The sequence below is a fragment of the Mixophyes fleayi genome, chromosome 2 (genome assembly GCF_038048845.1).
Source record: "Mixophyes fleayi isolate aMixFle1 chromosome 2, aMixFle1.hap1, whole genome shotgun sequence".
NCBI lineage: Eukaryota > Metazoa > Chordata > Amphibia > Anura > Limnodynastidae > Mixophyes > Mixophyes fleayi.
Genome location: NC_134403.1, coordinates 228304685 through 228328076, shown reverse-complemented (window position 1 = coordinate 228328076; position 23392 = coordinate 228304685). Strand labels below are relative to the sequence as shown.

At 38.1% G+C, this 23392-nt stretch overlaps 1 protein-coding gene across 3 annotated transcripts in view; it reads left to right on the top strand.

Moving 5' to 3' along the window:
* The window catches only part of CUEDC1 (CUE domain containing 1), a 143233-nt gene that overhangs the window by 41232 nt on the left and 78609 nt on the right, over positions 1–23392 (top strand). For all 3 annotated transcript variants that reach the window (XM_075195567.1, XM_075195566.1, XM_075195565.1), the window contains exons 2-3: positions 10469–10965; positions 14748–14875. In XM_075195567.1, the coding sequence (XP_075051668.1) occupies positions 10684–10965; positions 14748–14875 (410 nt within the window). In that variant the 5' untranslated portion in view covers positions 10469–10683. The remainder of the gene's footprint in view (positions 1–10468; positions 10966–14747; positions 14876–23392) is intronic.

The following is a 23392-nucleotide window of genomic DNA, read 5'->3' as shown; positions in this document are numbered from 1 at the left end:
ACCCAAGTTCCTGCAGTTAATACTCTCTGACAAGATTTTCTATCCATCTGGTCTCAAGTCAGGAGGTCCCTTAAAAAATCTTCTACTCGCTACAAGTTAGCGACAGGAAACGCAGAGCTGTTCCTCTTTTGAAAGTCGGGGACAGGGTGTGGTTGTCTACGAAGTATATTCGTCTTAAAGTGCCTTGTATGAAACTCGCTCCTCGCTACATTGGTCCTTATAAGATCACTCAAGTAATCAATCCCGTTTGCTTCAAACTACGACTACCACCCACTCTGCGTATTGCCAATGCCTTCCATATATCCTTATTAAGACCTTTCATCATTAATCGGTTTACTAGTCCCGTTACACCTTCTACTACGCCTTCCTTCCAACAAAGTGAGGAATTCGAGATCAGCCATGTTCTGGATTCCAAGACTTCTAGAGGAACAATCAAATACTTAGTGAACTGGAAGGGGTACGGCCCCGAAGAGCGCTCCTGGGTGCGGGCTGCTGATATTAGTGCTCCATCTCTACTAAAAAGGTTCTACACCAGATTTCTGAAGAAGCCAGGCTCTAGGTGTTCGGTGTCCACTTCTAAAGGGGGAGGTACTGTCTCACGCTGGACTCCCGCTGTGTCCCCCCGGGAGCCGGCGAGTGCATCCACTGCTCTCTCACGGGCTCCCCGCCTAGACAGTCTCTGCTAGCTAAATTTTACTTACCTGTCTCCACGCTGCTGCAGTCGTCCAGCGCTGTCGCTCTTTCTTCCTCTTCGGCGCTCAGTGGTTCTGCACATGCGCAGAGCTGTCAATACCTTTTCAGTCCTCCTGCTGCCCTCTTTTGGTCGTCTAATTGGAACTGCACTATATCTACCCTTTTGAACTAAACTCTGTGCTGGTTCTTGCAGTCAGTTCCTGACCCTGCACTGGAAACAGCTCCTGCTTCTATTCCATGCTCCGGAGTAGTTCTACCCTGCGTTCCTACCCTGCGTTCCTGTACTCCGAATTCTCCAGGCTCCTACGCAACAATCTCATCCGCAAATCACTTTCTGAGGGGCAACGCTGTAGAACTGTTTCTGCTATACCCCTTCCAAGTGTCAACGTTACCTCAAACCCTCAAACCGCGTCCCAAGGGGCGGTCCTACCTTCTACCCTACAAACTACTTTCCAGGTGACAACGCTGCAGAACATTTCCTGCTGAACACCATTTCCAAGTGGCAACTCTTACTATCTAATCTACGCTCAGTCTCTTCGGGTTTATTGGGAACTTCCCTAGGGGGTCGCGACCTGCAAGTGAAATCCGCGAAGCCCATATTCCCTTGTGGGAATCACTGGTGAACACCTTTCGCTTGTTAGATTCCGCGCCCTTAGCAGAAGTAACAACTATCCCGATTGAACCACCAGGATCCAGTCGTTCCTCGTTAGTATCGTGACAGAAGCACCTAGTCATGCAGTCTCCATTTGCGATACAAAATGGGTTGTTATGAAGAGCTCAGTGACTTCAAGCGTGGTATTGTGATAGGATGCCACCTTTTACAATAAGACGGTTCGTGAAACTTCATCCCTGCTGGATATTCCACTGTCAACTGTGAGAGATATTACTAGAAAGTGGAAATATTTAGGAACAACAGCAACTCAGCCACGAAGCGGAAGACCACGTAAAATCACAGAGTGGAGTCAAAGACTGTTAAGGCGCATGGTGCGTAAAAGTGTGTAAAACTCTGCGGCGGGAGCGTAATGGAATGGGTTTTCATGGACGAGCAGCTGCATGCAAGCCTCACATCACTAAGACCAATGCTAAGTGTCGGATGGTGTGGTGTAAAGCACACCGACACTGGACTCTGAAGCAGTGGAAACGTTTTCTGTGGCGTGACAAATAACGCTTCTCTGTTTGGCAGTCAGATGGGCGAGTCTGGGTTTGGCGGATGCTGGGAGAACGTTACCTGCCTGACTGCATTATGCCAACTGTGAAGTTTGGTGGAGGAGGGATAATGGTATGGGGCTGTGTGGCTGGATCATGTAGAAATGTGTTTGAATTAGAGGTGCAGGCAACCATGTATAATTTGAAATGCACTTATCATGTTACATTGGGATGTGTTTTATATGGAAGTGTCATTGTTTGGGTTTGTAACTTTGCTAGAGGACGTCTGTTTGCTGATAGCTGGAAATGCTAAGTAAGTCTTTATGTGAAGTGACAAACACCTGTTTAGCCTGTATACCCAGCAGGGGGCCGCTGTCTGGCGTGGCAGCATTTCCGATAATACAAGTATTAAGTTTTAGCACATAACCTAATTATAGTACAATGTATGTTTACACACAAATTATAAATCAATTTTTTCATTATCAATACTTTTAGATTGATTGTAACTGTTGCTATTGTAAAAAACTTACAATGAACATTGCGATAATTCAACAAAAATAGCACCTGTTGCAGGTTTATTGTGCCATTTTCCTCCCATTTCAAGAAATTGGAAACCCCTCTATGTAAATCCTGTGTTTGCCCCTGACTCGTTGGCAACTAAATTTGAAAATCATCTTGGCACCTGAAAAATATTGCAAAATTGCAACCAAACCTAAAATATATGATCAACAGCTTACCTTAAAGCATAACCAACATTTCCAAATGGGAAAGTGATAATACTAATTTCATGCCTTTTTATTATTTCCACAGTCTTGGCATTTGTTGAATATTGGTAGTCTCTAGAGCTCCAATGTGTCCCAGATTTCCAAGAAAAGTTGCAGTTTTTCACATTGGAGATCTGTAATTTAGGATGCATATTTTCCCTGTTTGATGTAACAATGGTTTGTAGTGCTTTGCTTTTTTTTAAATATAAAATATAGTAGCCCCAAAATGATTAGTACTAGTGAAACCTTTTGCTGAGAAGCAACGCCACACATGAATCAGGATGCTTTACTGTTGGCATGACACAGGACTGAAGGTAGCGTTCACCTTTTCTTCTCCGGACAAGCGTTTTTTCAGATGCCCCAAACAATCTGAAAGGGGATTCATCAGAGAAAATGACTTTACCCCAGTCCTCAGCAGTCCAATCCCTGTACCTTTTGCAGAATATCAGTGTGTCCCTGATGTTTTTCCTGGAGAGAAGTGGCTTCTTTGCTGGCCGCATTGACACCAGGCCATCCTTCAAAAGTCTTTGCCTCACTGTGCGTGCAGATGCCCTCACACCTGTCAGCTGCCATTCCTGAGCAAGCTCTGCAATGGTGGTGCCCCGATCCCACAGCTGAACCAACTTTAGGAGACGGTCCTGGTGCTGCTGGACTTTTTTTTGTGCGCCCTGAAACCAGTACTAGTGTTAATATGACTAGGGAGGGGTGATCCGCATTTTTTTATTTTTTATTTATACATTTATTTATTTTAACCACTGTTTACTGCCGGTGGGCTGCTGTTCCCGCTGGCATTGCTGTTTTAATGTTGGCATTTTCACTGTCTGCAATTACAGTGTCTGTATTTTATCTGTGTCGGGGTAATTATATTCCGGCATTTAGCCTGTTGGTATTTTCATGTTGGCATACCTAACCCGTTTTACTAGTTGTTTCATTGTTTGTCTTTTTTATTCTCCCCAAAATCTGATCAGCTATTGTTATTTCCAGTTGTAGACTGATGTTATCCTTCCTTTTCATGAGCTGCTAATCTTAATAATTCTATATGTTTTTTAAGTGCTCAGTATTTTGTTATACTTATGTTATTGAAATCCTATCTAATTCTGACAATATCTTTACACTAGAAAAAAATAAGCCCGCGCTCGGTATATCCCACATTATATATGGTACCAGCTGCTTGGCAACAAGCCCGCGCTCGGTATATCCCATATTGTATGTGGTACCAGCTGCGTGGCAATATAAATGCCCATATATGTATACAAAACAGAAAGAAAGTTGTCAGCGCTTATCCTTTAAACTGCATATCTGTGTGTGTCTAGCAAAATGAAAACATGAGGTATTAGTTCATATTTTGATCAAAAGCCTTAAGCCTGCATCCCAACGTCAAGGGTACCTCATTATATGCAATATCTTTACACTGCTGAATAATAAGAAAATTATATGAAGAATAAAAATAAAATATGTTTGGCAATCGGTATCTTTAAAAGATCATCATGTAAAGCACTCGTTGCAACTGAGAGATTTCCGACCTGTATTTAGCATTAGTCTACCCTAGGTAGTAAGCGCCACATGGGCAATATAAGTTGTATATGATGTGATCACTAGAACACATAAGACATTAAGATGGCGCCTAATAGAATACGTTTTGGATAAGGGCATTACCAAAATCGTACCATTCAAGCCTGTTTATGTGTTTGGTGTAAGATGTTAATGGATCTGCCTTAAGAAGTACATCTTGTAAATTCCACCCAGCCTGACGGCAGTATTGCTGTTCTTGCTGAAATGCAGATGGTATACTATTATCACAGCTTTTGTAATAGTGGAGGCAACTGTAGCATAATTCAAATAAGAGATGTAATTTTGGCAGTATAGGTATAAGCATTGGACAAATCTTTCTTTTTTTTTATATTTGTTTTTTAGTCAGAGTACAGTCATCATATCTTTGTTTCAAGAAGCTTGTTTTCATTTCATCTTATGGTTAGTAACCATGTTTTGTGCATATAACTCATTGGAACTGTGAATTTAGAAGTTGCAATTTAAGTGGTAAGATATTTCTGTCTATAAGTTCATGGCAAAGTGTAGTGCCCACTCCAGTTTAAACCTTTTGAAACAATACGTCCAAAAAGTAAATATATTCTTTACTGTATTCAAAAGAACATTTTATGTATGAATCGAAATCATTAATTTGTTGAAACATGACCTGTTGTTCAACTATGGACTATGGCATTAGCCATTGAGGTCAAGCTCTGAAAAAGCTACAGTGAGTAGTAACTCGTTGTTTGACTGTATCAGTCCGAAAGGATACTACACAAAACAAATTGAATACTGCTTGCAAAAAAAAAAAAGTTCAGTATATATGTAATGTGAAAAAGGAAGTACACTCTCTTCAAATCTGTCTTTTTACATAAATAAGCACTATGATTAACTATTTTTCAGAACTACTTTTAGCAGCAAAACTTGAAATAATCAGTTTATGTATGAGTTTAGAAGTCTCTTACATAAATTTGGGGGAATTTTGCCCACTACTCCTTACAATATGTTTCAGTTCATTGATATTTTAGGACATTCGTTTGTGTGCAGCTCTCTTAAGTTCCTAAAGGAGCATAGTGGGATTGTGACCTGAAGTTTGACTTGACCAATCCAAAACCTTGATTCTTTTCTTTTTCATCGTAGATCATTGCCCTGTTATATGGTCCAAATGTAGCCAAGCTTTTGTTGTTGTTCAAATAACATCACATTTTCCTCTAGAATACTCTGGTGTAAAGTGGTGGACTCAATGAAATGTCCAAGTCCTGCGGCTACAAAACAACACCAAATTATCACCCCTAAACCACAATGCTTGATGCTGGTATGAGGTTCTTGTGATATGCTGTTTTTTGGTTTTAGCTAAACATCACGTTGTCTGTGAAAACCACGTTTAACAAGATGGTAGTGCAGTTTTAAATATCATTTAGTTAAATGATAATGAGGAATAGGATATAATCGCCCTTTAATTATCAGAATCTAGTGTGTAAGATGAACGGACATAGATGTATCTTGGAAGACAATGAAAATATTGAATGGCGTTTAATTTGGAAGTACATTGTGACAGCATTAAGCAGAATTGAGGGGGAAAATGACTTGTGCAGGTCAAATATAACGCTTGGCTCTTGTTAGGAGAAAATCTTGCAGTTGGAAAATAAATGTGAACTTTTTCCGATTAAAACAAAAAAACCAAAGAGAGCCAAAGCCACAGCTATGGAGAAAATGAAACGCATGAAGCCTATTCATTAAGAAATATAATCACAAGCATTATGACTAATACTTTTGCCCCATACTTTTTGTCCAGGTGTACAAGGGGAACAGAGTAGTCTAGCTGGGAATGGGGAGTGAGTCTTCACTAACAATTTTTACTAGATGGTAGTGCTAAAATATGACTGCCTTCTTTTATGTTCATAAATGTAAATATGGTAACAATTTTTTTTTTTGCAATTGACAAGTTTATTGAACATTAAAATGACATCTTATAGTGGAACATACACACAAACATTGTATATTCCATTGAACACTTTTGTCAATATGTTTAATTCTTTTGCAAACAGTATCTAAAACCAATTTTGTAATTTCTATTTAATAGCATTATGTAAGGTTTAATTACATAGGGCACTATGTAAGTGGAGTTTGTATCTGGGTATGCATGGGTTTCCTCCCACAGTTCAAAAACATACTGGTAGGTTAATTCTCTTCTAAAGAAATTAACCCATGTTTGTGTGAATTTAGACGGTAAGCTCTATTGAGGCAGGAGCTGATGGGAACGATTCAATTCTCTATAAAGTGCTGTATATTATGTTGGTACTATATCAATAAAGTTCATTAATAATGATTTGTAAAGGGGAGTAACCTATATTGTCTGGAAATAGGATGTCTCCCTTTGAACATTTCCCCATTGTAAGCATCCAATTGTAAAAGGCTACGGAATCTGCTGGCGCTATATAAATAAATGTTGATCTAGATATTGATTTGCACCATTGTGTAGCAAAAAGTCTTAGGGGGTATATTTACTTTGCAGTGATTCTGTTGAACCGCCAATTCCCGCCGCTTTAAAGTCATTTTTTAAAATGGCGCTTTTATTAAACACAAAGCCCATTGGGTTTTGTCTTTAATAAAATTGCCATTTGTAGAAAATGACTTCAAAGCGCTGGGAATTGTCGGTGCTACGGAATCGCCACATAGTAAATATACCCCTTAGGCTTGTCTGCCTAGAAGAAGAAGCAGTCGTTGAATATATTAAAGTGGGTATGACTTGTTCAAAATATATCTAATGTAATTTGCATTTTTTAAATGTGTAATACAGTTAAGAATAACATTCCACTTTTAGTTTGCAGTTTTTGTGTTTCTTAATATCCATGTATTAAACCAAGGAAAGAATATCACTAGAAGGGAGTTCACTTGATTACCGACCTATGTTACTGAAATCTAAATCTAAATAATTGTAAATTATTGTTTGTATAAGTGTGAAGCAAATAGTTGACAAGTTTATATAATTTTTTAAGAATGCTTATTTTAAAGTTAAAATATTATTTTTAGGGGGGTATTCAATTGACGGCGGGATAGCCGAAAATCCCGCGCTCAAAGAATATTACCGTTAATACAGTAATTACTCGCTGGATTTCAGCTCGCAAAAAATCCAGCGAGTAAATTACCGTATTAACGTTATTTACGCGCAGGATTACCGTAGTAACGGTAATATTCTTTGAGCGCAGGATTTTCGGCGATATAGCCGTCAATTGAATACCCCCCTTAGTGTTTTTTTGGGGATTAGTTTTACTATAGGTTTAGGGGTGTTGTTGTTTTTTTTTTTTTTTTTTTTTAAAGAGAGTATTGGGACTGTTTCTTCATTTTCCTGAAGCAACAGTTAATGAGTGATTACTGTTATTTATTTTAGGAAAATTATAATTTGTTATTTAGCAATGCTTTTAATACTTATTAGCAATAACGCTCTATTTATGACTTCTGTTCAGCAATATTACACAGTAATTTTTTTTATTTTTTTTAATTTTTGTTATTTTTTTTTAGTCAGTGTTTTGTCAGTAAGCATTGCCAGCTCCTGCATGGGGAGCTTATCAGACACAGCATGGCTATGTAGAATAGACTGTTGGAAGCAGACAAGAATTTATTTATGTTTAACTGGTCCCATCTGTTGTCTGAGTTGAAGAGAGCATTTGGGAAATGCGTATCATGCCAGCAATGAATGATATTCGTAACAGGCAGTATTTCATTTACAGCTGTCATTTGCCCAGTTCTGTTTTTACTTTTAAGTTTCTGGCAAAATATTCTTTTTCTTGTTTAGAGAGAGAATTTTTCATATTATTGTTGTTTCTTTAAGTGGTTGTATACTTTCCTTGAATTAAACATGGATTGTTGCTTTTAATCCACCATATCTTGTATTTGTTAAATGGGGACAATATGTTTTTTACCTAATTCCATAGATACCAAAACAAACTTTTTTATGTTTTGCTATTAAAAAGGTGAAGTTGAGTTAATCATTTATTACTTGCTAACTACATAATATGTGTCCTATATAAAACCTATCCTATTTCTTTGTTTTTGACACTTAATAGCTTGGTGGGAACTGTCATATTGTATTCTGTGGTGAGGGAATTCAGTGGAACAGTTACCCATACTTGGACATATGATTACTCTTAATTTAGGAAAAGGAGCTCTTTTTTTTTTTTACTTGAGGGCTTTTTCAGTGTAATTCTGCTTTAAAGGTGCAAAATCTTTTTTTTTTTTTTTTTTTTTCAAGTCCGTCTATTAAAGAACATTGTTATGCTTAACTAATATTTTTTAATTTTATATTGATTTCAAGTATATGTAAGTTGTTAGTGAATACGTGCTTTCCTGCAATGTTTTATTCCATTTCTTATCAAATTAAAATATGCTGATTAGTCCTTTGCTACAGTAAACCCACACCTGAGATTACCATTTATACACGCTTTATGACCTTCTTTTTGGACTCGGGCTTATCAGCCAGCAAGTCCAGCAGTGAGACCAAGGATCGATCCGTTTTGGTTTTTGGTCCCTCTTTCATATCTGAATGCGGTTTCTGTAATCCATGTATAATTGTAAAGGGAAGTACTATTAACTGGTATTCATTCAGCCTTTTCAAGCCTCTCACTTCAAGCAACATCTATGGGTATGTAATAAACTTGCATTGCAGTATATGCACTTTTATTTCAGAGAAAAGAAGATAAAAACATAATGTTGGCTTAAAACTGCTGTAAAGAATTAGACCAATTAAAATTTGGTCATTCTTTGCTTTAGACACATATACATGGTAATATGCTAAGTGCAAGGCAGTGTCCACTGCATATATGCATCTCTGTGCATTCAGCTACAACCCACATATCCAATGATCTTGCCACTGTGAGATGACATACTGTAGATCTGATCTTGTGCAGGCATAGAGAGAATGAATAACCCTAAAGAAAAAGGCACACAAATAGATTTACACACAATTATCATATATTTTATTTTGGTTTCCCAACATATAACAATCTACAGCATAAAACAATGTTATAATAAGAACTTTTGAAAAGCCCATGGGCCTGAGTCATTAAGGAGAGCAAAACATAAGAAAGGAGTAACTGTGCACCTGGACAAAACCATGTTGCATTGGAGGAGGATGTAAATTTAAAATGTGGGGACAGATTTTTAGTTGGGATAGGGCATGTCCTAGATCAACCTTACATTTCAGTGTAAACATAAAATTGTCAGGTATTTATTTGCTACATGAAAAAACAGCCAGTATTTTCCTTTTGTGCAAAATAATATATTAATTTTCACCCCTTGCATTGCAACATGGTTTGTCCCAGATCATATTTAGTTTTTTTTGCCCTACTTTCCTTAATGACTCTATATGATTACCTTAAAATGTACAGAAACCAAATTCAAATAAAAACAAATGTTCATAATCATAATACCAGTGCATGTCCTGAATGTTACTGTATGTAACACTATACACCAATATCCCTCATTTCACTTTAAACTTGTGCAGAGTAAATTAATACTATCATTATATAATTTGATATAGAGGCATTTTCTTTACAAAGACCATTTACCAACTGGTAGGTAATTCAAGAAAAAAGGTATGTACTATACACAGAAAAGGAATGCTTGTTACGCTTATTTTAGTTCATGTGAATAACAGGTGCCCCTGTCCATCATTTTACAGTGATGGTTTGCAAGGAAGGAAGCACACCTAGATCCTCATTTAGATTTAGTAGTAAACCCAGGGGAATGGAGAAAAATTTCTTCTACTAACCATGTTACAAATGCTAATTTTTTTGGACCTGGAAATACTGTGTGCTTTTGCATGTTAAACACTAATACTGGGCAGATTTAGTTTTGCACTGCAATTTAGAGTCGCGCTAGGACATATCCCACAACTCTAAATCTGTCTGCGTATTTTAAATTTGCCCCCCTGCCTCCTGCAGTGCAACACAGTTTGACAAAATCTGTGTTGCACCATTGTATGCAGCATTTAAGACGCAAAGCTGCTGCAATTTGCTAGATAAACCACAATGGTTGTTCACAGATACAGGTTAGTAAATGTACCTGGTAATTGTCCCTTTTCTCCAAGCAGTAGGACTGTAGTGACCATATCACCGTATTTCATTCAATCTTCTCTCATCCTCACACCCTCAGCTCCCATGATTATCTAGACTCAATGCCTGTAGGAGATGAGATATTAAAAGCGCAGTGCAGGTTTGTCAGCTGGAAGCCGATTGGAAGAGCCATGTACAAAAAAAATTGCAGGAAGTGTTCCTGTACACATGTTGCATTATAAGGAAGGTGTATGTGATGATTATAAATATGTTTGTTGTCCACAGATATTATTTTCTTGGCTCCTCAGAAGACAGAACATCACCTGTGACAAAGATCAAGAAGGCTTCCCTCTGGGATTTATCCATGCCTTGGTATATTTAATCCGAAGGATGCAATGAACATGACCTCTTGACAGGGAACCATGACCCAAGCTTTCAGTTTTCTTTCTGCATTTGACAACCTCTAAACCATAAACATTTTTCAAAAGCAATTATCAAAAATGACAAGTCTGTTTCGCAGGAGCAACAGCAATGGCAGCGCAAGAGGCAGCTCGTCCACTCAGGAACTTAATAACAGCCGTCCTGTGCGGAGGCTGGAGTTTAATCAGGCTATGGAGGATTTTAAGACGATGTTTCCAAACATGGAATATGACATCATTGAGTGTGTATTGAGGGCTAACAATGGAGCAGTGGATGCAACAATTGATCAGTTATTACAGATGAACCTAGATGATGGTGGATATGATGACAGTTCAGACTCCGATGACAGCATTCCTCCAGAGGTTCTTTTTTATTTTACTTTAGCTTTTATAATGTTAAGGATAGTTTTCCCATATTAAATTTAAGTCTCTCTGCATAATATGAGACATAGGAGTAAATGTATCAAGCTGAGAGTTTCTGGCTGGTTTGAAAAGTGGAGATTTTGCCTATAGCAACCGATCAGATTCTAGTTATCATTTCTTTAGTACATTCAACAAAATGATAGCTAGAATCTAAATGGTTGTTATAGGCAATATCTCCATTTTTCAAACCCGCTGTAATCTTGCAGCTTGATACAATTACCCTGTGGAATTATAAAGTTTTTGTTTATTAGCAAATTATGAGATGACCATATTTAGGTGCATTTTGCCTTTGACATTCTGTTATATATGTTAACGTGGAATACTCCATTCACATGTAGGTAGAGTATGTACTTAGAGATGATTTATTTGACCAATAATTGGTGTATCTTGCCAAAACTCCTAAAAACGTTTTTAGTAAACTGAAAAGAAATGACCTTTTACTAGATTATATCCATGTTCTTGCATAGCATTTTTTTCAAGTATATCATCTGTATCACAGAAAACAAATTGTCTTTTGCGTTGTGGGACACCTCCCTTTTATGTGCTGAGAGATGTATAGCTCTAGTCATTAGTTATCTATTCTCATGGTGATGGTAGACCAGTGATTGTGCAGTCTGACAAAAATTTGTTGTTGGTGGTGCAAACCCCAGGGCTACTTCTGCTTCATGTCATGGAGTTGGCAATGCAGGAAACTATTGTTGGCTTTTTTCCTTACTCTACTTGAAGTCTAATGCAGGAATTATGGAACCAATGGGAGCAACAAAAACTTAATAGGTACTTTGGGGAGGAGGAGGAAATTTCAGTGATCATATATGCGAATGGTCTATTTCATCAGGGGCACATGTCTAGTATGGTATTGATTTTTTACTGATTTTACCTGTGCTCTAGAAATGACTTGATATAAAAGGGTAATTTAAACAGCCACTAAATATCAAATTAAAATATTCAGACATGAATCATAAAGTCACACAAGCCACAATGCATTTTTTCCAGTATTAACCTGGCATTGCAATGCAGCTCTGTTAAAAAGGAAAGAATTACATCCACAACATCATTATAGACATATGAACCTCCCCCCATACCTTCATGACAGTGTCTTGATGGGATCTGATACAAGTCAAGAGGAGACTGCAGTCAGTTGAGCTCCAGTGAAATAACTGTAATTTACCTTATATAAGAATCCACTAGTTCACACAGTGCATTTCTGCAAGTCATGTCTTTCCAGCTGTCATTCACTCTCTGTCTTTTCTTAGAGAAGCTCCTCCTTACTAACATAACAATCTGCTTCAGAGAATTGATAGAGAACATATTTAATTAAAAATAAACACTTGTGTGTTATTCAGAATGAGATGTATTGATGACAAAATTGAGATTTTAATTGCATTTAATTCAACACAAATTGTACGTAGGAAATAATACAGAAAAATATCTTCTTTTGACTATATGGTTCATATTTGCAAAACTGAGTTGGTGGCTCTAATTAAATATAAAATAATAATAATAAAAACATGTTGATCGAAAACAGTTTATAATGGAATAAGTAATCACTAGGCTTTTCTGTACTGACAGACAGGTAGTCTATGAATGAGAGATTCCCAGGAGCAAATGTGTAAAAAGATGTGGAGTTAGGACAGCGCATGTGTGGAGGGATCACATGGTCCCTCCCTGTCACTCACCGCTCACTCTCTGCAACTATAGTTGCAGAGCGAGAGCAGAGATGTCTGTGCGCATGCCCGAGGGTTTCACTCGGCGCCTGCGCACTGGAGTCAGAAGAGGAGGCCCCGTTCATCGCTTGCTGCTTCAGAACCGAAGAGGCAGTGGTAAGTATGATTTCCACTTCACAGGAACAGCAGTTTTTCGGAACTGCTGTTCCTGTGTTGCTTTTTTAATAAATATGAGAAATAGTTCAATCCTTATCAATGCGATAAGGATTGAAAACTATTTTTCATATTCTGCGAGTTTTGATAAATGTGCCCCATAGTGATTTACTTATCTGCACTTGAGTGCAATAATTCCAGCAGTAATCATCGCATTGGACCCCCGTGGTCACAGTTCTCTCTCCAGCAACTATAAGGACTATTGGACTTATTACCACACAGTTTTGGACTCATTTGGACTTTTTGATGCCACACATCTGGTTTATCCAGTAACCTTTATTTATATCATTGAGCCATCTATGATTATCATCTCCCACATGTCAGTTTCATAGGTTTGTCTCATTTGATCAGTTATTGTATTTTTACTACATTGTCATTGTTATATGTGGGCCAGCACACCAACTCTACTGGCTACCACATTTTTTGCTATTAAATCAGGCTTGTAAGCCGACTCTTACTAACTCCACATCTTTTTACAGATTAGCGCCTGGGAATCTTTCATTCATAGACTACCTGTCTGTCAGTACAGAAAAGGCTAGTGATTACTTATTCCATTATAAACTGTTTTCGATCAACATGTTTTCCCAATGCTGACCAGAATTATCTGTTCCTCATGTTTCAAAATGGGAGCCACAGTCTTCACCTCCCTGTATCCAAGCTCTTTTACTTTGCAGCTTGAATCTGCTGATTCTGACAATATTTTAGATCACTACTGTTTACAAATTCTTTACTTCCCCAAGAAGTAGTGAAGTGACAAAATGTGTTTCCAGAACAGTGTGTGGAGACACATTGTGTCCGAGTTTTTACGAATATCCTCTGCTCATTTTATCTTGTTTCCCATAGAGATGCAAGGGAATATGAGCAGAGATTTCTGTACTGTATCAGTCAGCAATGTGAGTTGCCGGACCTCGAGGTGATGTCTGGTAGCACCTCGCTGCTAATTGAATCTACCCCTCATTGTGTTACTTGATAGTAAACCTGGAATTAGAACCCAAAGTTCTTACCTATTTGGGAAAGTATGATTTTATAGATTGTAAGTTCCACACATTATAAATACAGTTCTTATATTGGTCTATGGCTTTCTAGTCCATACTTCCTTGTTGATCTGTCTTATGTTATGAAGGATTCACTTCAATTTCTGTATATCTAGTTACCTCATGGCCATGTGGCACCACCTCATCTTATGTCTGTCAAATATTGGGGTATTTCCATTAACTTATTTTTATTCATCTTCGCTTGGCATTAATGAGCTATTGTCAGACTGATTAATCACAGATCTCGATTTTCTTTGATAAGGATTGTCATTTGACCAGTATTCAACACTTCTATATTTTAACTATACTGTTTGCAATTGAAGCATGGCATTCTGAATTTATTGCGACACAAACTAAATTAAAGCCTTCATAGGAGATGTGCAACACTAAACCTGTTCTTCATAAGTGCCCTGCAAAAATTGTAATACTAAAATTAAAATAAAATAAAATTGAAGATTTTGCTTTTGTTTTAGGACTGGAATGTAAAATGTTGCTGTATTTCATTGAAAAGTTTGTAAAACCCTAACATCTGTAAATATATCATCATCATCTATTTATATAGCGCCACTGATTCCACAGCGCTGTACAGAGAACTCACTCACATCAATCCCTGCCCCATTGGAGCTTACAGTCTAAATCCCCTAACACACACACACACACACACACACACACAGAGCCTATGGTCAATTTTGATAGCAGCCAATTAACCTACTAGTATGTTTTTTTTGGAAAAATATTTTGAATGTATGTAGCAAAATGTGATTACAATACAGCTCATCGGGATTTCACCAGTTGTTGTTTCCATTTTCAGATTTTGGAAAGAACTTTAGAACCAGACAGTTCTGATGAGGAACCTCCTCCAGTTTATTCCCCTCCTACCTATGACATGCATTCATTTGACAGATCTCATCCACAAACTCCGCCCACTCCTCCTCCTCGGTATGTTTAAGCAAATGCCTTTGTGTACAAAATACTAAAGAATTAATTAACGCAATTTGTTTCTGAAGTTGTTGAACAGTGGACACCATTTTGTTTTATTTGTACATATTAAGGTTTTATCTTTTATTTTTTTTATGTTGGTTATGCCCAGCATTTCTCTTCATGATATATCATGAGGAAGGGGTGGGGCATTAAAGGTTGATGTAAGAGAAAGGCAAAACATAATGTTATTTAATTTGAACAAAGGAAATGCTTCAAACTCCTATTTGAGACCCATTGTCTTGCTACATTGTTACAAACAGTATGTGAAGTTGTGCAGTACAGATATTATAAGATATACATTTATTAATAATTTAAGAGATCCAATAATAAAAAAAAAATGTTTGCAGCCATTTGAGTATATCATTTAAAATGTTTGAAGAAATTTCATTATTTTTCCATTTATGTTGTTAGCCATTGGGAAATGTTACAAGCAGTTAAGGTATCATTAAAGGCCATACAAGGCTTCATATGTAAGGCACTATCCCAGAGAAAATACAGACCTTCTATGCAATTCTTACAGCAGTATTAATTAGATGTAGCCAATGTCAGTTAAGTGACGTCAATAGAATAGGGAGAAGCATACATTTTAGTTTTCTTGTACCTGGGAGAAGGTATCTCATCCAATGTTGCAATAAGCAGGCACAAGCATTTGAACCAGAGTTTCCAGCAAAAATCTTTATTTTTTCTGTCATAACCGTTGCGTTTATGTCTTCACCAATTTAAAAAAAGAATGGAATTGAAGTGAGTGTAGTGAAAAACAGCTACACTGATAAGGAATATAAAATCTCAGGAAGAAAGACAGTATTTACAGAACAGAAGACATATTACAGGTATTTGTTACATAATATAAATACTTTCATGGCCGACAAACTGTTCAGCATGAAGTCTCCACTGATAAGCCACCTCTTGTGTTCAGAAGAGATTTATGTGAAGATAGCATTTGATTTCAGTTGTTGCACCCATCAAAGTACGTCTCACATTAAAACATTATTTAGAAGTGTTGACAAGCTTGTTTTGAAAACATGTCACCCATTTGGAAGCATCTATCATTTTCGATCTCATTCATTATCTACTGCTACCTAGCTATAATGAGCCATATCTTTATTGAACAATGTATGTCACAGAAACTCACCATGCAAGTGACTGAGGAGGTCCTGAAAAGTTGATTTAGATTTCCACCAACCATTGGATTTGGCCCACGTGTTCTTATCATGAAACAACACTGACATGTATTTAAAGAGACTTTATGAAACACCTTTTTTTTTTTTGCATAAAAATTCCCTGAGGAAGTCGCTGAGAGTGATGAAACGTGTTGGTTTATACTTGCCAAACACCCCCTCACCTACTTCATCCTTGTTCTACCTACACTGTTCAGTCGATATCAATTAAGCCGACGTCTGGCTTTACTTACCTACGAAACTACCATCACGGATGCGCATGCACACCGTTTGAATACTCTTGGATTGCGGCCCGGATTCGCAGTGACTACTAACTGAAACAATAAAAGGTTTTAATTAATAAAATAGAGCAAGTACAACATATTCGCTGTAACCCATAGCAAACAATCATATACTAGTTTACATTATACTCACTATACTGATAAAAGCTGATTCTTGATGTGTTGCACTACATTTTTAAATAACCTAAGTGTTAATTGTGTCAGTATGCAGTATTAATCATGTAACAATGTTCTACTCATTGGCATTATATTTTTTATTTCTATGTTTCATGAACTTTTTTTTTTAATTGCAGCTGTACTCCACTTACCTTTGTTGCCTCATCATTTGCATGGTTCATCATGGGTAATATGGTGCATGTTACATATGTTAAGATGCTAAACAAGCAACCTGATTTAAATGCAACTATAAATAGAGCTCTCTACTCCATTTTCCAGGTTATGTTGCAGTTGGAACTTTAGTTGCTAATTGTTGATACTACAGAATTGATTTCCTGGTTTGGGTAAAGTAGGCCCCAAAGACCAGGGCCTAGAGCAACAGATTTATTAGGGTGGCACAATGTGCCTGTTCGTCATCTAACCCCTTTTCTTCTAATATATACTTGCTGCAGATGTAGCACACTTCAAATTGCCTTTCATTGATGTGCGAATTTGCTGTTATCAATTAGTCCTTGCAGTTCAACTTCTCCAGTCAAATGTTAATGTTAAACACTAAATGATTGATAAGTTTTACTTGCAATATCATGACTCACTGTGGTTGGATAATCTCAAATGTATGAGGTTGCAGAAAAATGTAATTCTTAATTAATCAGCAGCATTCATGGTCTTTAGAGGTAAGTCACTTGCAGTTAAAAACTCACACAGTTGAATTGTGAAAACTGTAAAGCATGTCCAAGCCCGTGGCTAACTGACTCAATGACCCCTCTCCCCCACGCTTTGGAGACTTGGGTTAATATCAAGATGGGTAACCCTGGAGAGGCAACTTTGACATCCCCATTGCTTCTCCTATATATAATGGACATGGGTCTCTGTCTTGTTAATTACCTTAGCCGCCGCAACCCAGGAAAATTGAGAGTAGCCTGAGTGCGTTTTAGCGCAAGGCTGGTTGCCCCTGGGAGGGGAAGAGGGATAAAGGTGCATGCTTTTTTGCAATCCCATCTTTAAAGGTTCCATTGCTATACTGACCAGCATGGAGCTGGTTCTCACAATAGCAGAGGATGCCACACTCGTGTTTTCTCTGCTTATTTTTTACACAGTGCAGCATCTTTGGTCTGAGTGGAGGTAACTGTCAATCATTTGCAATTCTCAAAATTCAATTATTTGCATATTCAGCCATGATTTTTTTTCTTCAAGTGACTGGCAGTTGCCTCCGCTCAGACCATAGATGCAGCAGGTTCATTAATCTAAGCTGAAACGTGAACATAGTAATTTGATTCAAAGAGCAAAGTATGTATGTGCAGCGTCCATTTCATTAATTTGACGTGCTTAGTATGATTCTCTGAAAGTGTTATTTGATGTGTATTATGTTTTGTAAAAAGGGCCTTGACGCAATTCAATGTGCTTCACGTAAAAAAGAAAAACACAAAAAATGTAATAAACTTACACCCCGTTAGAAGAAACGGGTAATTAAAAAATAATCGTTTGTTATAAATAATATGTGGGACGTTAAGACCTTGACAATAGGGAGAAAAAGAGAAAAAGGGGGTGAAATTGTAGAGTAGCAGGTCAGAAAATGTAAATGTGGGCCTGTACTGAAGCAAGTCATACCAACAAAAGTGCACTTTCTTAATAACCCAAGTCAGTGATTTGACTTGGTTAAAAGTTAAATTATATAAAATATTATTTGAGGTAAAATATGTATACATTTATAACATATCTGAATTACATACAATATAGCACATGTACTTCCTTGTTAGGATGATTTGCTAATATTAACCACTGAGATATGCTAAGGATGCATTAACTTGAACATGTGCTTGGGTTTTTAAAATGTGTGCATTGGTTTAAGGCCAAGAAAATTAAAACCAGTCTTGTTTTCTTTACTTATTTGGCATCTGTTATTCAATAGCACTCCCAACTCTTCTATTATATTAATACAATAGCATACATTTAGATTCAGTGTCTCTGTTCATGCTGCAAAGACACAATTGAGTGTGGCATTTATGTTTTTGTTTAGTAAAATTGTAACTAAAAATATAATTCCCTAGGTAGGAAATATTACATTTTGGATATTTAACACATATTTATTTATTTTATTTAGTTAGATATTTTTTGTTAGTAGTAACAATTCTATATAACAATTTTGGACAACTGGATATCTATTTGAACACACAAACACAAATACTTTCCTTCTGGTTGCATGTATACAGTATATGCACAGACACTGCCACCTGCTGGTACTTTCAAAAGTGCTGTTGTTTGTTTTGTAATTTAAAGCTCTGCATTCCAATCAGCTGAAATCACTAAGCAACCAAATAGTCCTGACCTTGTGCTAAAGTATATCCTGCTTATATCAGTAGCATATCATTTTGCAGATGACTGATTAGTCTTGCAAATAATATATTATCGTAATTCCCTACATGGTCATTTTATCCCAGAAAAATGTTCTGTTTCCAGCCCACCCCGATTTTCTATTTGAAATAACATCTATAGAATGATATAGTTGATGTTTATTACAAAAAAATAAATGTATTGGTGTCTTAGGCCTACTACCAACTGGCTTTTTTTGTATTTAAAAATGCAGTAAATACATGTCTGAAATATGTTTGTGAGGCATTTGTTACTAGTGTTTATACTAGAGTATTGAGGTCATTGGATGTCACTGTGGGCTTCGGAAAAAGCATGCCGTAAGCACATTGGATGGACTAGGAAAGAGCAAATACCGGTACACCTGAATTATAGTTAAAATGCAAGAGTGTCTGTCTGGTGCTGGTGTCATTGAAACAGTCATTTCTATTTTCAAACCTGTTTACATGCATTGCATTACAGTTAATTATGCTAGTAAAACCATACTTGCCTACTTTCCCGGAATTTCCGGGAAGCTCCCGAATTTTGGGGAGTCCTCCCGGAAGAGTAGGCAAACCTCCCGAGCCCTGTAAAATGCCGAAATTCATGGCATTGAATAGCGAGGGGCGGGACTTAATCACACCATTAAGCCCTGCCCCCGCTGGTCAACACCTTGAATTTCTGTATTTAGGGGCTATAGTGACATAATGACATCGTCACTCCCCCTCCTACCCTCTGTCGCATGATCTGTACTCCGATCTCTCGGAAGAGTTTTGCGCATAGTGGGCCTGATTCAGAGCTAGATGTTTATCTGTTTGTGTAACGTATCTGTGCACTGTAGCTTTTTGCCACTTAAGACGCCTTACACCTGAAGATATGTGATGGGGAAGAGAAGAGGTGTTGTAATGTAGACAATGCACAGTAAGGACATTTTCATGCCATTGTGTACTGATTCACACTGGGAGGTAGTCGCAGATACAGCTAAAAGAGCATTTTTACTTGCGGGTGACCAGGAGCATGTGTAAGTAGCACTTGATGATGAACACCTGATTTAGCTAACTGCTTAAAAATTATTCGAAGATATTTATTGAGACTTTAGTAGTCGCTCGACGATATGTTAGGATTTGCCACGCATGTTGAAGCAAAGATAAAACAAATATAGTTTTTTTATTTTATTTTATGTTTGTATTTATGTCTGGAAGTTGTTCCTGCTGTATAAGCTAGGATATTCAAGTTAAAATGATGCTTCATAGCAATTACATTCATAAAATATAAAATTAGACCTGTACCTGTTCACAAGTTGGGCGTAACTGACTGTTGTCAAGTGGACGCATCTGCTACTCCTTCAGATCTGGATGCATCTTTGGCGTACATACACATACGCTTCCGTGTAACTTTTTCCATCGCAAGTTATGCCTACAGTTGCCTTCTACTCTGCATCAAGCCTAGTGTGTTTAGATGCTTCAGCTCAGCTGCAAAGTGTCCCTGGATACTATTTATAAAATGTTGTCAACTATCCTTAAATAGTTAGTGTATTTATTAGTTCAATTACAGTCTGTATGTAAACATATTTCCATATTTAGGATATGAAAACAAATGGTAACTTTATGTTTTCAAAATGCAGGAACTCATTGCTGCTAAGCAGCTGCATTCTATGTGAAGTCCCTACTATGAATTGTTTGCTGAACTTGGTTATAACTGTAACACCCCTTTTTCCTGTTACGGTGTATATATCAATTTGTGTGTGCAGTCTGCAAATGAATTCAGTACCTTGTATCCCAGATTATGCAGTGCCTCCACCTTGGTCTGATTACCGAAGGTCTTCTTTGGGTAGTGTCCTTGTTGTAGCAACACCAGAGAGAGACCAAGGAACACTCCATCCCCTTTTACTGGACCAAAGGCACACACAAATGAATAATATCACACAGGAATTATCTTTAGAAGCCACACTGGCACATTTAGTGTGGTATAAGCTAAGCTTTTAAAGGGATTTTTCAATATTTTAAATCAAAAATATAAATTGTAGTTTAAACAAACAATTGTATATAATGGATAAATAGTATTATATAATACCTATACTACCATACATATATATTCTCTCTTCTCTATTTTCCTATTACTAAGAGGTACCTAACTAATATTAAACAATTAACATGAAATAAGTTCAGCAGCATAAATAGACATATGTTTACACTTTGGATTTCTTCATCTATCCCTTAGACATGACCATATAGTCACTTCAATATCGTAGGCTGCTCACACCACAGGTTTGTGAATTTCTCTTGTATGTGACTGAAAAAATAGTGGGGTAGTCTGCACAGTTTCTCATCCATGTAATTCAGTCTCTGCTTCCTAATGAACTGTCCCTGCACTAATCTCTTGTTATCTAATCCAGCAAAAGGGTTCATTTACATTACAATCTTCAGGCCTTCTGTCACGGTTGGCTTATTGGAAATTGATCCCTAGGCTCTCCTGGACATGGCTTAGCCCACCCACAATCGTGAAGTCTAACAGTCAGGTGGCTTTCACCAGGAACCCCCGCAAGGAGGTATGGACTTAGCGGCACCAAACCTGCAGGTCGCAGTCCTGTGAGTGGGTGAACAGCAGAACGGTGTGGAGGAGCCAAGTAGCACGGGTAGAGATTAGAGCCCACCGGTAAATGGTATAGAAACAGGAACACTAGAGATAAGACTGATGGGCAGTGACAAATAAGGCACAAGGAGAGTAGATGTCCTGTGGTACAACAAGAAAGAGCGGAGGCTATCACAATGGTATATCCAATGGTGATAGGTGGAGATACTGGAACAGCTGGAGTACAGCACTAGAGTTATGCTGAGCACAGGGAAGCGGCGGTAACTGGGGAGAACAGTCAATGAGTCACCAAGGCAGTTGTGGTTCACAACGGTATCGGTCAGAGAACTGGAGCTGTCATGATAAAGTACACGAAAGATAATATAGTGGTACTGGAGCAGCAATAGTTCAATACAGCAGGAGACTGAGAGCAAATTGAAGTGGCAGAGGTAACTCGTAGCAACAACTGATGAGCCACAGTAGTAGTAGCAGCTCTGAGCGTTAGCGATGAGAGAACTGGGGTTGTCACGATGAAGTACACTGAAGATGGTAATAGTAGTACTAGAGCAGCGATGGTTTAACACAGGCCACAAACTAAGAGCAGGCTGGAATAGCGGAAGCAACGCAGAATAACAGCTGAAGAGTCACAGGTGTAATAGCGGCTCTAAGTGGTAGCGATGAGCGAACCGGAGCTGTCACGATGAAGTACACTGGAGATGGTAGTAGTAGTACTGGAGCAGCGATGGTTCAACACAGGCCACAAACTAAGAGCAGGCTGGAGTAGCGGAGATCCACAAGGAGGGCAGGAACCGGAACCACAGGCTACAGGAAGTGAGCTTGAAGAACAGGCATCAGTCAGGTGAATCCAGGAGGTTTAAATAGTGCTCCAGAAATGCTCAGCCAATGACAAGAGGAGGGAGGTCCAGAAGTGCAATAGACTTGCACCTGTGCCGAACTGCATATAGCTGAATGAATGAATGAAGTTTGTTTAACGCTGGAACATGACAGTTACCAGATAAATTAAATGCGGGTAACGGGACAGGTACTACTTGCGGGACCGAAGCGTTACACCTTCCAACCTAGTCCCTATCTGACTACTGGTACAATACAGAGTCCTGATAAATCAATTAACCGATAATAAGATGTTACTTATCCATATAACAATCAGCCTTTTAGTGCAAGATGGCTTTTTCTAGGCAGGATTCCAGTTGTTTCTCTCTTTTAAAAATATATTTTCCTTCTTCTCACTGTCTCTCTATCTCTCTCTGGGGTATTTTCTTTATTCCAGACTTTTACTTTAAACAACTGACAGGGGTGTACTCCCCTCACCAACAGCTCCTATTTACCAATATCGCTCCTCTGTATACAGGGGTCTAATTGATACTGCTCCCTCCTCTTCTCAGGTACTCTCAAAGAGTCTCTGTCCTGCCTCTCTGCTCCCTCTGTTTTGCTCCCAAGCAATAGTACATGGGTACACTTACTTCTCAGTCAGCTCTGTTTTTTCTTCCTGTTTTCCATACTCCTTCTCTTTCAACTGCTGCACTCCTACTGCCAGTTTTAAGGTAATTTTTCTCACACCTTAGCCCCTCCCCCTTTCACAAGCTCTTATGAATCCTCCAGCAGCAGCTCAGTGCAAACCAAGGAATGTAGTTCCAGGTTGACTATAGTTTCCTAAAAGGGCCATAACTAGGGCTGTGCGACAGGGGCGACCGCCCAGGGCGCAACGCTGAAGGGGGGCGCAATTTAGGAATATTTTAGGTTAATTTTGGTTAAAATTGAGTGCTAGGGGGGCGGCATTTGTCTTTCTCGCCCAGGGCGCTAGAGTTCTAAGTTACGGCTCTGTTTCCTAATACAGGTGTACCTATGATTGTAGTGGCAATCATGCGATAAATGACTGTTGGTTCCGATATTGCGTTAGTGTGTATGCTTCCATGACCATGTTT